The following is a 13,199-nucleotide window of genomic DNA, read 5'->3' on the forward strand; positions in this document are numbered from 1 at the left end:
CCACGGATGCCAGCCTGAGAGGCTGGGGAGCAGTCACACAGGGAAGAAATTTCCAGGGAGTGTGGTCGAGCCTGAAAAAGTCTCTTCACATAAGCATTCTGGAACTAAGAGCAATCTACAATGCTCTAAGCCAGGCGGAACCTCTGCTTCAAGGAAGACCGGTGTTGATCCAGTCGGACAACATCACGGCAGTCGCCCATGTAAACAGACAGGGCGGCACAAGAAGCAGGAGGGCAATGGCAGAAGCTGCCAGGATTCTTCGCTGGGCGGAGAATCACGTGATAGCACTGTCAGCAGTATTCATCCCGGGCGTGGACAACTGGGAAGCAGACTTCCTCAGCAGACACGACCTTCACCCGGGAGAGTGGGGACTTCATCCAGAAGTTTTCCACATGCTATTAAACCGTTGGGTAAAACCAATGGTGGACATGATGGCGTCTCGCCTCAACAAAACACTGGACAGGTATTGCGCCAGGTCAAGAGATCCGCAGGCAATAGCTGTGGACGCGCTGGTAACACCTTGGGTGTACCAGTCGGTATATGTGTTTCCTCCTCTGCCTCTCATACCAAAGGTATTGAGGATTATACGGCAAAGAGGAGTAAGACTAGTGGCTCCGGATTGGCCAAGAAGGACTTGGTACCCGGAACTTCAAGAGATGGTCACGGACGATCCGTGGCCTCTACTTCTGAGAAGGGACCTGCTTCAGCAGGGTCCTTGTCTTTTTCAAGACTTACCGCGGCTGCGTTTGACGGCATGGCGTTTGAATGCCAGATCCTAAAAGGAAAAGGCATTCCGGAAGAAGTCATTCCTACCTTGATAAAGGCAAGGAAGGAAGTCACCGCGAAGCATTATCGCCGTATTTGGCGAAAATATGTTGCGTGGTGCGAGCAGCGGAGTGCTCCGATGGAGGAATTTCAACTGGGTCGTTTTCCTACATTTCCTGCAATCAGGATTGTCTATGGGTCTCAAATTGGGATCTATTAAGGTTCAAATTTCGGCCCTATCAATATTCTTCCAAAAAGAATTGGCCTCAGTCCCTGAGGTCCAGATTTTATCAAAGGAGTACTGCATATACAGCCTCCTGTGGTGCCTAAGGTGGCACCGTGGGATCTAAATGTAGTTTTAGATTTCCTCAAATCCAATTGGTTTGAACCACTAAAGAATGTGGATTTGAAATATCTCACATGGAAAGTGACTATGTTACTGGCCCTGGCTTCGGCCGGGAGAGTATCTGAACTGGCGGCTTTGTTTTATAAAAGCCCTTATTTAATTTTCCATTCGACATAGGGCAGAGCTGCGGACGCGTCCGCATTTTCTCCCTAAGGTGGTATCAGCGTTTCACCTGAACCAGCCTATTGTAGTGCCTGCGGCTACAGACGACTTGAAGGACTCCAAGTTGTTGGACGTTGTCAGAGCCTTAAAAAATATACATTTAAAGGACGGCTGGAGTCAGAAAATCTGACTCGCTGTTTATACTGTATGCACCCAACAAGTTGGGTGCACCTGCTTCTAAGCAGTCGATTGCTCGTTGGATTTGTAACAAAATTCAACTTGTACATTCTGTGGCAGGCCTGCCACAGCCTAAATCTGTTAAGGCCCATTCCGCAAGGAAGGTGGGCTCATCTTGGGCGCCTGCCCGAGGGGTCTCGGCATTACAACTCTGCCGAGCAGCTACGTGGTCAGGGGAGAACACGTTTGTAAATTTTTACAAATTTGATACCCTGGCAAAGGAGGACCTGGAGTTCTCTCATTCGGTGCTGCAGAGTCATCCGCACTCTCCCGCCCGTTTGGGAGCTTTGGTATAATCCCCATGGTCCTTTCAGGAACCCCAGCATCCACTTAGGACGATAGAGAAAATAAGAATTTACTTACCGATAATTCTATTTCTCGGAGTCCGTAGTGGATGCTGGGCGCCCATCCCAAGTGCGGATTATCTGCAATACTTGTACATAGTTATTGTTAACTAATTCGGGTTATTGTTTAGGAAGCCATCTTTCAGAGGCTCCTCTGTTATCATACTGTTAACTGGGTTTAGATCACAAGTTGTACGGTGTGATTGGTGTGGCTGGTATGAGTCTTACCCGGGATTCAAAATCCTCCCTTATTGTGTACGCTCGTCCGGGCACAGTACCTAACTGGAGTCTGGAGGAGGGTCATGGGGGGAGGAGCCAGTACACACCACCTGACCTGTAAAAGCTTTACTTTTGTGCCCTGTCTCCTGCGGAGCCGCTATTCCCCATGGTCCTTTCAGGAACCCCAGCATCCACTACGGACTCCGAGAAATAGAATTATCGGTAAGTAAATTCTTATTTTGTTTAGGTATGGCTTTTTTGCCATGAACTGAGTGAATGGGCACCTACACTTTACCAGGAACAGCTGTTACATAGAAACATAGAAACATAGAATTTGACGGCAGATAAGAACCACTTGGCCCATCTAGTCTGCCCCTTTTTTATTTTATCCTTTAGGCAATCTCAACCCTTTTTTAACCTTAATTCTTTGTAAGGATATTCATATGCCTGTCCCAAGCATGTTTAAATTGCCCTACAGTCTTAGCCTCTACCACCTCTGATGGGAGGCTATTCCACTTATCTACTACCCTTTCTGTGAAGTAATTTTTCCTTAAATTTCCCCTGAACCTCCCCCCCTCCAGTCTCAATGTATGCCCTCGAGTTCTAATACTTCTTTTCCTTTGAAGAATGTTTCCCTCCTGAACTTTGTTAAGACCCTTGATATATTTGAAAGTTTCTATCATGTCCCCCCTTTCCCTTCTCTCCTCCAAACTATACATGTTAAGATCTTTTAGCCTTTCCGGGTAAGTTTTGTGATGTAGGCCATGCACCATTTTAGTTGCCCTTCTTTGTACACTCTCTAATGTATTTATATCCTTCTGGAGATAGGGTCTCCAGAACTGGACACAGTATTCCAGATGGGGCCGTACCAATGACCTATACAGTGGCATTATCACTTCTTTTTTCCTGCTACTGATTCCTCTCCCTATGCAACCAAGCATCTGACTTGCCTTTCTCATTGCTTTGTTGCATTGCTTTCCTGCCTTCAAGTCACTTGAAATAGTGACTCCTAAATCTCTTTCCTCCTCAGTTTGTTTCCATTATAGTACCCTTGATACTATATTTAGCCTTTGGGTTTTTGAGACCCAAGTGCATGATTTTGCATTTTTTAGCATTAAACTGTAGTTGCCACGTTCTTGACCATTTCTCAAGCCTACCTAGGTCATTAATCATTTGTTTGACCCCTCCCGGTGTGTCTACCCTGTTGCATATCTTTGTATCATCTGCAAAAAGGCATATCTTCCCTTCAATACCATCTGCAATGTCACCAACAAAGATATTAAAGAGAACTGGACCAAGTACAGATCCCTGGGGTACTCCCTGGTAACATTTCCCTCCATAGATTGCACTCCATTAACTACGACTGTCTGTTTCCTATCCTGCAACCAGGTTCTTATCCATTTAACTGATTTATAATCCACCCCCAGGCTTTCAAGTTTATTTAGCAGTCTGCGATGTGGGACAGTGTCAAATGCCTTACTAAAGTCTAGATATGCTACATCTACAGCTCCCCCTTGATCTATTATTTTCATCACAGAGTCAAAAAAGTCAATAAGATTTGTTTGGCATGATCTCCCACCAGTAAATCCATGCCGTTTTGGATCCTGTAAGTTGTTTGATTTAAGATATTCCACTACTCTTTCTTTTAATAGTTTTTCCATTACTTTCCCTACTACTGATGTAAGGCTTACTGGTCTGTAGTTACTTGCTTCTTCCTTGCTTCCACTTTTGTGCAGTGGAACTACATTTGCTCTTTTCCAGTCCTCTGGAATAGCACCTGTATTTAGTGACTGGTTAAATAATTCTGTTAAAGGTGTAACCAGCACATCTTTTAGCTCTTTGAGTATCCTTGGGTGTATCCCATCTGGTCCTATTGATTTATCCACTTTTAGTTTTGAAAGTTCTGTTAGGACCTTCTCCTCTGTAAATGTATTTTCATCTACCTTATTTTTATGAATGTCCTTGCAACTTAACTGTGGCCCCATCCCTTCTTCTGTAGTAAGTACTGAGCAAAAATAATTATTTAGGTGATCTGCTATTGCCTTGTCTCCCTCCACCAAATGCCCACTCTCTGTCTTAAGTCTTATTATTCCTCTATTTGATTTTCTCCTTTCACTTATATACTTAAAAAAAGTTTTGCCCCCTTTATCTACTGACTGGGCCATTTTCTCCTCAGCTTCTGCCTTTGCACGTCTGATCACTTTCTTAGCATCCTTCCATCTGTCCAGATACACCTCTTTGTCGTTATTATTTTGAGTCTGTTTGTATTTCCTAAAAGCCATCTTTTTTGCTTTCACACTAGTTGATACTTCTTTTGTGAACCACACTGGCTTCCTTTTCCTGGTGCTTTTCCTAACCATTTTGATACAAAGGTCTGTTGCACTTAGTATTGCACTTTTCAGTTTTTTCCACCTCTCCTGCACTCCTTCCAAGTTCCTCCAGTCTGCCAATGAATCACTTAAACATCTCCCCATTTTTGCAAAGTCAGCATTTCTAAAATCCAACACCTTTGTTTTTGTGTGACAGGAGTTGGATCCTGTTTTTATACTAAACCATACTGCTTGATGATCACTGGATCCCAGGTGCTCACCCACATATATATCAGATATCCTATCACCATTTGTAAGAATTAGATCTAATATTGAGTCTTTGCGAGTGGGCTCCCTCACCAATTGCTTGAGAGATGCTCCCTGTAAGGAATGTAGAAATTTGCCACTTGTAGCTGAACTTGCAAAAGACCCCTCCCAATTTACATCAGGTAAATTAAAATCTCCCATGATTATGACTTCTCCCTTAAAAGCCATTTTAGAGATGTCCAACAATAGGTTCCTGTCCAAATCCTGCCCCTGGCCTGGTGGTCTATAGATCACCCCAATGCGAATAATGTCCTTCTTCCCAGTTTCTATGGTGACCCAAAGGGCCTCAGTTTTGGCTTCAATATTTTGTATTAAAGTAGCATTTATGCTTTTTTTCACATACATTGCTACCCCTCCTCCTATTCTTCCTATTCTATCTTTCCTAAATAAATTGTATCCTGGTATAGCTAAGTCCCAGTCATGATTCTCATTGCATCAAGACTCTGTAATTGCCACAAAATCCAGGTTATCCCATGTCATTATCGCAATTAGCACTGGAATTTTGTCTCCTAAGCTCCTAGCACCAGTCAGTATGCAATAATAAACTGTTTCACCGAGCAACTTCCCCACACATGCAATGACATTTACAAGAAATCATTACATCAAGAAACATACATAAGTTTGCATAAGCGAGAACTGTAGTGAGCAGATTGGGGATGCCTTTTCATAGGTTTTTAAAAGCAGATAATATGCATAAAATGAATTACATACTTTTGAGGCATTAAGGCAGTCCTTTTGTGGTAGTGTTGGTGTGTTGATGTTTTGTTTTGTTCATCTACAGAAATGTATGGACCAGGAATGTACATGCTTTGACAGTTTGACAATCTGTCTCATATCTCTGAGAGCAAACTTGTTATCTTTCACTCACTCCAAACGTGTTGACCTCAGATCAAACTTGAGGAACCTCATGATTTCCCTGAAGAAATTACATGACATCACTGATTTGCAGAATGTTATACCCCATTTCTCTGAAAAAATGGGCAAACTTTGGTAATAAGATGACATACGGCTCAGCAATCATGTTCTTTGTATGAGTAGTTGGCAAAACCAATGACCACTAATGATGTATAATGACCAAAAACATGGAATTCCTATATGGGACAAAATCACAGTCGGCAGTTTTAGGTATTTCTATATTTTAGTCAGATACTATGTTTTCGAAGGTGACAATTTGTTTTCCAAAATCGACTATCCAAAGAAACATGAAAATTCAGAAACCCCCATCTTCGCTCGACAATAATTAGAAGAGAGACAGGTGTTTACAAAAATGTCCTGTTGGCGGTTCATGTCTAAAATGAACAGGTTGTTTTAAGTACCCTAACTGCACTACGTGTTGGTACATGGCTCCCGGGGCAGTTTCTATCATCCACAGATGGTAAACCTTTTAAAAGTAATAATTACTTAACTTGTCCAACAAAATATGTAGTATATATAATTATGTGTCCATGCAGTAATGTGTATGTGGTAAAAACAGAAAGGATGTTTAAGGAGCACATGGCACTCCATACAAGCAGTATTAGACAAGCCCTGGATAAAAGTCAGAGTGACCAACCAAGTTTGGAAACTTTTTGGAGGCACGGCATAACCAGACTGCCTTGAAATACAAAATCAACGATCACATTCCAGAATCTGTCAGGGAGGTGATCGGGCACATCAGCTGTTACAAAGAGAGGCTCAATGGATTTTCTGTTTACAAACATGATCACCTAAGGCAGTGGTTCTCAAACTGTGTGCCGTGGCACCGTGGGGTGCCTCAGGACACTAGCAGGGGTGTCCTGGGTTGGTAGTCCAGGACCAATTAAAATTATTTATGGTCAATGTAATAGGCAAAACCAGTGCTGGTGGCTTCCCATTATACAATATGTAGACAAACATAAGCAATTCTTGTCCCTCACCACACATTTAAACCTAAAGGGGGGTACTCACGGAGTGATATTCTAAGCAATCTGACTAGATTGCTTAGAATATAAGCCTGATCGCTCCGTGTGTTTCCCTTACAGCGATAGCAATGCGCAGCCCCGCGCATCGCTATCGCTGGTGCTAGATTGGCCTGCCGTGCAGGCCAATCTAGCGGGTCACTCACTTCACCTGCTGGGTGAAGTGAGCGGCCCCCCCGTCTCCTCCCGCACGCTCAGCACACATCGCGCTGTGCTGAGCGGCGGGAGAGATGTGTGCTGAGCGGTTCGCTCAGCACACATCTCTCCCCGCATCGGCCCGTCTATATGGGCCTTTAGTATGATGTATAAGCACAATTTCTTAATGTAATATTTCTTTCTAAATTTCTCATTAAGAAACTTCTGGCCTAGGGGTGCCGTGAAAAGAATTCTGGTACTCTAGGGTGCCGTTATTCAAAAAAGTTTGAGAACCACTGACCTAAGGACTTAAACAAGGTAATGGGATTACATTGTTTTCTATAGCTGACTGATTATTGTGCTATTAGTAACATTTGTTCATAGGGTATTATACCCATGGACCTTGTTAGCTGGATGCTATACAGTAGTTGGCTGCATCAGCTACTATTGAAATCAATGTATCCAATGCTTGTCTCATGTAGATTTTGTTTACTTCCTAAATTGTTACATTGTGCTTAGTCTGGATATATGAAATCACTGTGGTTTTACGGCATTGGAATATTTTTTATGGAGTATTTGATGATGTCTCTGATAATTTCTTTATTTGTGTAAATTATGATGTCTACCCAACCTCGACGTTAGGTATTGGGGGGGTGTACTCACTGGTATTTAATTTTGTTGGAGTTCATTTTATTTTGAATTCTGACAAAAAATGTATAACTAAAGCGTTGAAATGCTGATCACCTATTTGGGCTCTTGTTTATCCTTGTGGAAGTCATCTAGAGTGTTGACAAGATGTGTTTCTTAACAGCAAATTGTAGTGAATCAAGTAATATTTTAAAATTAAACTGCACTTCAGTGAATATGGGAAATGCTTCAGAGAAAAAAATCTAGGCCAAAAAGTCCTAATTCTCATTTATCACTGATATATACTCTATGCAGTATTCTGAGTGAGTTCCATTGGCACCAGCTTCTGTCTGCTTTTATTCCTGGAGCAGAAGGAATGGCACATGTTACTCCTGGGAAAAGAATTGCATAGTTACTGTTCAGAAGCAGAAGATTACCCATACTGTGGATACAAATAGAAACATAACTTAGAGAACTATACACATACAGTATACGTAGGGAAGTAGTGAAAGAACTGTGAATAATATTTAGACAAGTTTGATGATTAATTTTATAAATTAATATAATACTCAGTAGCCAATGTCACTTATCTGCTATAGTGCACTAGCCAGGCAGGTGTCGCAAAGTGGGCATTTCTATAAATCTGTCAGCGAGTCCTATATTATAAAGAACAGAACAATGGGATAAAGTGATGAAGCTGATATACAGTCACACACCTTCAGTCTCAATATGGCTCATGCCACACTCGGCAGTATATGTACACATACTGTAGCTGTACAGGCTAGCAAGAAAATATGCCCTCACTGGAATCAATGGGGGTAATTCTGAGTTGATCGCAGCAGGAACTTTGTTAGCAGTTGGGCAAAACCATGTGCACTGCAGGGGGAGCAGATATAACATTTGCAGAGAGAGTTAGATTTGGGTGGGTTATTTTGTTTCTGTGCAGGGTAAATACTGTCTGCTTTATTTTTACACTGCAATTTAGATTGCAGATTGAACACACCCCACCCAAATCTAACTCTCTCTGCACATGTTATATCTGCCCCCCTGCAATGCACATGGTTTTGCCCAATTGCTAACAAACTTGCTGCTGCGATCAACTCATAATTACCCCCCATGGGTGGTAAAATATTATGCTCCTCAAAACAACCTAATTGTGAAACCTATACACAGAGCAGGCCTTAGCTATAGGCAGGCTAGGCATTTGCCTATGGCATCCAAGCATGTCTAGGGGCATCCAAACATGTCCCTGCAGTATCTCATGCTGGGAGGGACAGTCTGCAAACTAACTGTTACTTTCCAAATGTATTCAAACAGTACTTGTAATACACTGCTGTTTACATTTGTCAAATAGAACACACACTGGGGGTCATTCCGAGTTGATCGCTCACTGCCGATTTTCATGGCGCAGTGATCAGTTAAAAAAACGGCAAAACTGCACATGCGTATGCACCGCAATGCGCACGTGTATCGTACGGGTACAAACAGCATCGTTGCTGTGTAATGCTTCTAGCGAAGAATCCATTCGCACCACCGATCGCAAGAAGATTGACAGGAAGAGGACGTTTGTGGGTGGCAACTGACCATTTTCTGGGAGTGTCTGGGAAAACGCAGGCGTGTCCAAGCGTTTGCAGAGCGGGTGTCTGACATCAATTCCGGGACCGGACAGGCTGAAGTGATCGCAAGGGCTGAGTGAGTTCAGACCTACTCAGAAACTGCAAAAAAAAAATTTGTCCCGCTCGGCTGCACAAGCGTTCGTACACTTGCAAAGCGAGGCGGCGACTATCTGATCGCTCTGCAAAAAAATAGCTAGCGAGCGATCAACTCGGAATGACCCCCACTGTCCCTTGAACTCCCTCCGACATGCTTGAATGCCCCTGACTTGTAAGACCTTAGACAGCAGAAGCCAAGTAACTCCAATTCCTGGACCTGGGACATTTTCACTGACTATATAAGGTTATTACTGGATGGCTCCTTATGATACCACATGTGTATTCTGGAAGACTGCTCCACATAAATCTGACATCTGCCATCCTGTGTGTGTGTCCCTTATCCCTGTGCAAACCCCAGGTGTCTGCAGGGACATAACATGCGCAGTGTTCTCCCCACACTTTATTTCTCAGTCAGTCCATGCCGTAAAATTCCCTTGCCATCCAGCACTGTAACATGGTCAGTAAGTTGTGTTGCGCTTTTTCTATATAAAACATCAGTGCAGCATGACTTTCAGACACGTCAGACTGGAGAGCAGAGCATATCACTCCCACAGTATAAAATAAAGGGCATGCAGGTGCCGGGAGTAACAGACACCAGCAAACACACTGAACAGTGAAGAGAATGGACAGTTGCTACATGTTTGATACTGGTCTTTTTGTATAACCAGCAAGTATGGCAGTATCTGGACTTTGTTACCATCTGTGTTCAACCAGCAAGCTAAAATAAAGGATGATACTTGCAAAGGACAGCATACCCTGTGAGGTCACATCCCTTATATGGGTGCCCCTTTAACAGGTGTGAGTGCAAGCACTCACCCATCCTGCCACTCCCATCTCAAAAAACGCAGTCACAGATCTAGGGAGCTGCATAGGTGCACACACTGACTGCAAGCACACCAGCAAGCAAAAGTAAGTTTTATTAAAAAAAAGCTACTAGCATTACTAATGTAGGGCATATGTGTAAGGTGAATTGCTGTGTGGGATTATGTGTATTATGGGCATTACTAATGTAGGGCATATGTGTCAGGTGCATTACTGTGTGGAATTATGTGTATTATGGGCATTACTAATGTGGGGCATATGCATAAGGTGCATTACTGTGAGGCATTATGTGTATTATGAGCATTACTAATGTGGGGCATATGTGTAAGGTGAATTGCTGTGTGGAATTATGTGTATTATGAGCATTACTAATGTGGGGCATATGTGTAAGGTGAATTGCTGTGTGGAATTATGTGTATTATGAGCATTACTAATGTGGGGCATATGTGTAAGGTGAATTGCTGTGTGGAATTATGTGTATTATGGGCATTACTAATGTGGGGCATATGTGTAAGGTGAATTGCTGTGTGGCATTATGTGTATTATGAGCATTACTAATGTGGGGCATATGTGTAAGGTGAATTGCTGTGTGGAATTATGTGTATTATGGGGATTACTAATGTGAGGCATTATGCAGGGTTGAACTGGCCCACAGGGGCACAGCAACCCCTCTTCCCCCCCCCCCCTCCCTCGGTGGGCCTCACTGCCTGAGTGTTGCTGGGTCAGATGCAGAGCTAGCGGCGGAGGTAGGGGGGCACCAGCCAAAATTTGCCCAAGGGGATCAAATTGGCTAGGGCCGGCTCTGCCTATACACTTTGAAAAATATATAACTTCTTGCTCAGATGGAGGCAAACAGTTTCACCAGATTTGGTTTTGTACCCTCCTTGGCCAACATCCCATCAATGATCTCCATTAATGTCCAGGAGACAATGCAAGTTGGAAGGATCAGGTCCTTATATATCTCATATCTTATATATCTAATTTCTCCTCCTCTCCTGGCAGATAACCAATAATGTAATAGGGAAGGATGAGGTTATTAAATTGCTAAAAGAGAACAGAGCTGATAAATTTGAACATATGTAATAGATAATATGGCAAAAAAACTGTGAGATAAAGGAAAGTAATTTGCGTATGATGAATATCATAAGCTGGGTATAGCGACTTTGCTATTTGACTCTCATTACAACTGCAAGTGGCAAACACAGTGCATAAGTCTTTGCACATAGAGAGATTTATTTAGGAATGAAACATGATGATAAAGGGGTCCATGTCCTCTGTTCTTTATTTAGCAAAAATTAGTAACATAGTAACATTTAACAGTTTCTGAGGTTGGAAAAAGACAATTTGTCCATCAAGTTCAACCTGTTAGTGATCTCCTACACTATAATAAGAATTTACTTACCGATAATTCTATTTCTCGGAGTCCGTAGTGGATGCTGGGGTTCCTGAAAGGACCATGGGGAATAGCGGCTCCGCAGGAGACAGGGCACAAAAAAGTAAAGCTTTACTAGGTCAGGTGGTGTGCACTGGCTCCTCCCCCTATGACCCTCCTCCAGACTCCAGTTAGGTACTGTGCCCGGACGAGCATACACAATAAGGGAGGCATTTTGAATCCCGGGTAAGACTCATACCAGCCACACCAATCACACCGTACAACTTGTGATCTAAACCCAGTTAACAGTATGACAACAGAAAGGGCCTCTTAAAGATGGCTCCTTAACAATAACCCGAATTAGTTAACAATAACTATGTACAAGTATTGCAGATAATCCGCACTTGGGATGGGCGCCCAGCATCCACTACGGACTCCGAGAAATAGAATTATCGGTAAGTAAATTCTTATTTTCTCTATCGTCCTAAGTGGATGCTGGGGTTCCTGAAAGGACCATGGGGATTATACCAAAGCTCCCAAACGGGCGGGAGAGTGCGGATGACTCTGCAGCACCGAATGAGAGAACTCCAGGTCCTCCTTTGCCAGGGTATCAAATTTGTAAAATTTTACAAACGTGTTCTCCCCCGACCACGTAGCTGCTCGGCAGAGTTGTAATGCCGAGACCCCTCGGGCAGCCGCCCAAGATGAGCCCACCTTCCTTGTGGAGTGGGCTTTTACAGTTTTAGGCTGTGGCAGGCCTGCCACAGAATGTGCAAGTTGAATTGTGTTACAAATCCAACGAGCAATCGACTGCTTAGAAGCAGGTGCGCCCAACTTGTTGGGTGCATACAATATAAACAGCGAGTCAGATTTTCTGACTCCAGCCGTCCTTGCAATGTATATTTTTAAGGCTCTGACAACGTCCAACAACTTGGAGTCCTCCAAGTCGCTAGTGGCCGCAGGCACCACAATAGGTTGGTTCAGATGAAATGCTGATACCACTTTAGGGAGAAAATGCGGACGAGTCCGCAGTTCTGCCCTATCCGAATGGAAGATTAGATAAGGACTTTTATAAGATAAAGCCGCCAATTCAGATACTCTCCTGGCAGAGGCCAGGGCTAGTAACATAGTCACTTTCAATGTGAGATATTTCAAATCCACCTTTTTCAATGGTTCAAACCAATGGGATTTGAGGAAATCTAAAACTACATTTAGATCCCACGGTGCCACCGGAGGCACCACAGGAGGCTGTATATGCAGTACTCCCTTGACAAAAGTCTGGACCTCAGGGACAGAGGCCAATTCTTTTTGGAAGAATATTGACAGGGCCGAAATTTGAACCTTAATGGATCCCAATTTGAGACCCATAGATAATCCTGATTGCAGGAAATGTAGGAAACGACCCAGTTGGAATTCCTCCGTCGGAACCCTCCGATCCTCGCACCACGCTACATATTTTCGCCAAATGCGGTGATAATGTTTCACGGTGACTTCCTTCCGTGCCTTAATCAAGGTAGGAATGACTTCTTCTGGAATGCCTTTCCCTTTTAGGATCTGGCGTTCAACCGCCATGCCGTCAAACGCAGCCGCGGTAAGTCTTGAAAAAGACAGGGACCCTGCTGTAGCAGGTCCCTTCTCAGAGGTAGAGGCCACGGTTCGTCCGTGAGCATCTCTTGAAGTTCCGGATACCAAGTCCTTCTCGGCCAATCCGGAACCACTAGTATTGTTCTTACTCTTCTTTGCCGTATGATCTTCAATACCTTTGGTATGAGCGGCAGAGGAGGAAACACATACACTGACTGGTACACCCAAGGAGTTACCAGTGCGTCCACAGCTATTGCCTGTGGATCTCTTGACCTGGCGCAATATTTGTCCAGTTTCTTGT

At 43.5% G+C, this 13,199-nt stretch overlaps 1 protein-coding gene across 2 annotated transcripts in view; it reads right to left on the reverse strand.

Annotated features, from left to right (window-relative positions):
- Positions 1-6,904: 6,904 nt before the first annotated feature.
- The window catches only part of SLC2A12 (solute carrier family 2 member 12), a 187,531-nt gene continuing 181,236 nt past the window's right edge, over positions 6,905-13,199 (reverse strand). Inside the window, exon 4 of one of the 2 annotated variants that reach the window (XM_063917369.1) lies at positions 6,905-7,800. In XM_063917369.1, the coding sequence (XP_063773439.1) occupies positions 7,694-7,800 (107 nt within the window). In that variant the 3' untranslated portion in view covers positions 6,905-7,693. The remainder of the gene's footprint in view (positions 7,801-13,199) is intronic. The other variant, XM_063917368.1, reaches the window with a different exon arrangement.

This window comes from Pseudophryne corroboree, chromosome 4, assembly GCF_028390025.1.
Source record: "Pseudophryne corroboree isolate aPseCor3 chromosome 4, aPseCor3.hap2, whole genome shotgun sequence".
In the NCBI taxonomy this organism is placed as follows: Eukaryota; Metazoa; Chordata; class Amphibia; order Anura; family Myobatrachidae; genus Pseudophryne; species Pseudophryne corroboree.